This window comes from Setaria viridis, chromosome 5, assembly GCF_005286985.2.
Source record: "Setaria viridis chromosome 5, Setaria_viridis_v4.0, whole genome shotgun sequence".
Taxonomy (NCBI): domain Eukaryota; kingdom Viridiplantae; phylum Streptophyta; class Magnoliopsida; order Poales; family Poaceae; genus Setaria; species Setaria viridis.
This window is the reverse complement of record NC_048267.2, coordinates 27756255-27760115: the sequence shown is the minus strand read 5'-3', so window position 1 is coordinate 27760115 and position 3861 is coordinate 27756255. Positions and strand designations below refer to the sequence as shown.

At 45.3% G+C, this 3861-nt stretch overlaps 1 protein-coding gene across 1 annotated transcript; it reads left to right on the top strand.

Annotated features, from left to right (window-relative positions):
• The first annotated feature begins 1418 nt into the window (after positions 1–1418).
• Positions 1419–3180, top strand: LOC117854942 (uncharacterized). The gene has a single exon (XM_034737204.2). The coding sequence runs from the start codon at positions 1580–1582 to the stop codon at positions 2873–2875; it is 1296 nt and encodes a 431-aa protein (XP_034593095.1). The 5' UTR covers positions 1419–1579; the 3' UTR covers positions 2876–3180.
• Positions 3181–3861: the final 681 nt, after the last annotated feature.

Here is a 3861-nt window from a genome sequence, read left to right as displayed (position 1 = left end):
CCCTCACATGATTAATATACTTGAAGATGGACTTAAATCGTGTTTTATGGTATGGTTATGGTTGTGCCATATGCTTATGGCTTATGTTTATGTTTCTATTAATTGTGGGTTGGTATATACTTATACCTTAGTAATCAGGTGCTAATAAAATTTGACCAACTAAAAATGCTTAATGCAGTCAACCAGTCAGCCTTTCCTTGTTTAACCCTTGCATTCATATTCTTCTCACACTTGCTGAGTACGACAAGTGCTCACTCTTGCTATAAACAACATTGCTCAGAAGAAGAAGTTTCTATGAAGTTGTTCCGAAGATGATGCTGAGTTCTAGGCGTACGCAACCCCCAGTCGTTTGCCTGTGAAGTTTGGAGCCTCCGTTTCCATATTAAGCTGTATATCTCTGATGGTTTGTAAGTCTTTATTTGTATCTTTTTACGTGATACTGTTGCTGTTATTCACTTATGATGTCACTATATGTATGAAACTTGATCCTGGCATACATATAGGTAGCATTCGGTTTTACCTTTAAAACCGGGTGTGACATGCAGCCAACCAAACAACTGATTTCTCTTCTCTATTCGCCAGTTCTCTGCTCATACATGCAACCAAACATGTGCTCTGCTCAGCCTGTCTACTTTCGTCCTGTAACCAAACATTGATCACCTGGATGCAATCAGCCTGGCCCAGCTCAGCTTGCATACCAGATGCAAGCCAGGCTAGCGACGGAAACGAACCAAACGCGCCCTAAGTAATCGGACCTCATGGTCGACGACCCAACACGCGATCCTCCTGAATAGAGTTAGTTTCCTTCTGATCTTGGCCCTAATATTCTGCTCTACGACTCCGATGTGTGTTTTGTTGCGCTTCCACCATGGAACTCAACATTTATTTTGAACTTGTCTGGTTCTCCAAACTAAATGTTGAGTTCTAATGATGATGTTGAGGGCTTTTTCAGTACGAATGTGATCATTTGTCATAATATGCAATCAATTATGCAGTGTTTCATGTTTACCGTTTCCTTGAATGATGTAAGATATGTCAAACCATGGTCATGTTTAGGTACCCCTCAACTCCCAACTTTGATACTATGCAAAAAGAAGATTCCCATCACATCAAACTTGCCGTACATGTATGGAGTACTAAATGTAGACGAAATTAAAAACTAATTGCACAGTTTTGTTGTACTTTGCGAGACGAATCTTTTGAGCATAATTAGTTAATATTTGGACAATAATTCACAAATACAAACGAAACGCTACAGTGTACCATAATAATTTTACATCTTCCAAATTAGCCAGCTAAACAAAACCCATGTTTCCGATGAGCCAGCCACGACCTAGCCTGCCACCTCACGGTCAACCGTGAACAAATACACGTCGTGGTGGGATTTGGACCGTATATGCATCAAAGTTTTACATCGGATTAATCAGATTACATGTTCCTGGATCAATTTGCACGCACTGCATAGTTCTTGTACTACGGATGCGATTTACTCAAAAAGAAAGGCCAAAGGGGTAAAATCTCCAACAATCGCCAACGGAGGTTTGTGCTAGCCATTCCGCATCTCCGCCGCGCCGTCGCTATGGCTGGCGAGAGGTCTCCAGCCCAGCTGCCGCCGGCGAAGCGCCGGAAGAAATCAAGCCCCACTACCACCAGCAGCACCACCATCCACTCCCTCACCGACGACCTCCTGCTCCGGATCTTCCTCCGCCTCCCCTCCCTCGCGACGCTCGTCCGCGCCGCCCTCGCTTGCCGGCCGTGGTGCCGCGCGGTGGCCTCCTCCCCGGCCTTCCGCCGCCGATTCCGCGAGCTCCACCCAGCGCCCCTCCTCGGTCTCTTCTTCGGCCCCCCCACCGCCGTCCAAGACCCACTGCTCCCGGCGTTCCCCTCCTTCGTCCCCGCCCGCCGCCGCGACCGGGACCTGGGCGCCGCCCTCCGCGGTGGCGACTTCTTCCTGACATCCATCCAGGAGCACCCTGACAAGGCCCACTCCTGGGATATCCTCGACTGCCGCGGCGGGTACGTCCTCCTCTGTAACGGTGACCAGTTCAGTGCGCAGGCAATGGCGGTTGTGAATCCATTGGCACGACAGAGCCAACGGTTCTTTGATGACAGTCCCAAGGACGCCTCTGAAGGTTGCCGTGGAACCCCCGTTGAGCGCAGCGCCTGCTTGCTCTGCTCCGACGAAGACCCCACGTCGTTCCGAGTGGTGGCTCTTACCCACGACGAGTCCAGGGTGCGGGCTACTGTCTTCTCCTCTGACACCGGGGAGTGGAAAATTCACCCATGGGTGGATGTCCCAGGGCGGCCACGGCGTTCAAAAGTGTGGCTTCTGAACGGCAACATGCAATCCAATGGGTTCTTGTACTGGGTTTATAAGAATCACAAGTATATCATCACCCTGAACACGGCGACAATGAGGTTCTCGGTCGAGGAGCTCCCCCAATTCCTGAAGAATCGGTGCTGTAGCTTCGATGTTGGTGAAACAAACAGTGGTGAGCGTTGTATTGTCTATGCTGTTGACTTCACAATTGGTGTGATGTTGCGAAGAACGGATAGTGATGGCGTTGAGAAGTGGATGCTGTACAGGGCCACCCCATTAGATACACAGCTTGATGGAGTTCTAAGGAAACTGAAGGGCAACTATAATGAGCTGCTTGTCGTGGCAGTCAGGGATGGCTTTGCATACTTGGCAACTTCAAAGAATGTCTATGATCCCCAGAACCCAAGTTGGTTTTTGTCCCTCTGCCTGGAAACAATGAAACTGGAGAATCTGTTTCAGAGGCCATATAATAGTGGTGGACACCCTTATGTTATGGCATGGCCTCCTTGTTTAGTTCGTAACTATGGGAGGCTTGCACTAGAAGATGGTACATGAAGTGCATAACAGGCCGTCAATTATGTGAGGAGGAAGAGAAGAAGCTAGTAAAATTAACTTCATATTTTCTTTTGACTATTAAATCAGCATGCCAGATGTCATGAGACCATGTTCTTTGAAGCTGCATCGTGCTGAAGGGTCTGATTAAGTTCTAGTCTCTAGTCAATCTCATAACTCTATCATTTGCACTGTTTGTTTGTTTACCTTTAGTTAGCACTTCTCAATAGTGGTATAATAACTTCTGAACATGGTTCCATTTCTTGTGTTCACTGTGGCGTCATCTTTAGCTGTTCTGTTATTGTCTCTTTTGTGGCTCCCTGTAAGGTCCTTGCTCCTAAGAGAACAAGGATTCTTTTTCTTCTCTTCAAAAATAACGTGCAAGCCAATAACTATACTTACATTATTAAAAAATAGCTATACTTAGGGTTCTGTGTGTTGAAATTGTCCTCAGAATATTAGGTATATATAAAATGATGCATCCTCTACATGATTACATGAATTTAATTGTGTTTTTGTGGCATATTTCATTGGGCCAGCTTTTATCTACTATGCCTGCAGCTGGCAGCAGATGATCTACACTGTTAAGTCTTGAAAAGATTTGCCCTATTAAAATCCAGAGCAGTATTACTTTCATGTGGTAAAATATAAGCTGCTTACAACAAACATGAAATTCTATAGAGTTGACTCGAATCGTTGTTTACTAGTTTCATGTAATTCAAAAATTTGCCGATACATATATCCATTTACATATTGGAAAGAGATCAACTTTGGATCAGAAATTTATGAAAAATGGACTCATCTTTCACAGTATATTGATTCCCGAAGAAACTGGGTTCTGTTGATAGATTTCTCATTTATAATTTTTTTTCCCTGAGGAGAGTTAAAGAGGATTTGCCTTTTGCTTTTTAAGAATGACTGGAGCCTCTCAAGGACAATCAAACATTCATGTGGAAAGCCTTTTGCCTTTTGCTTTCCCCTGCATGTGG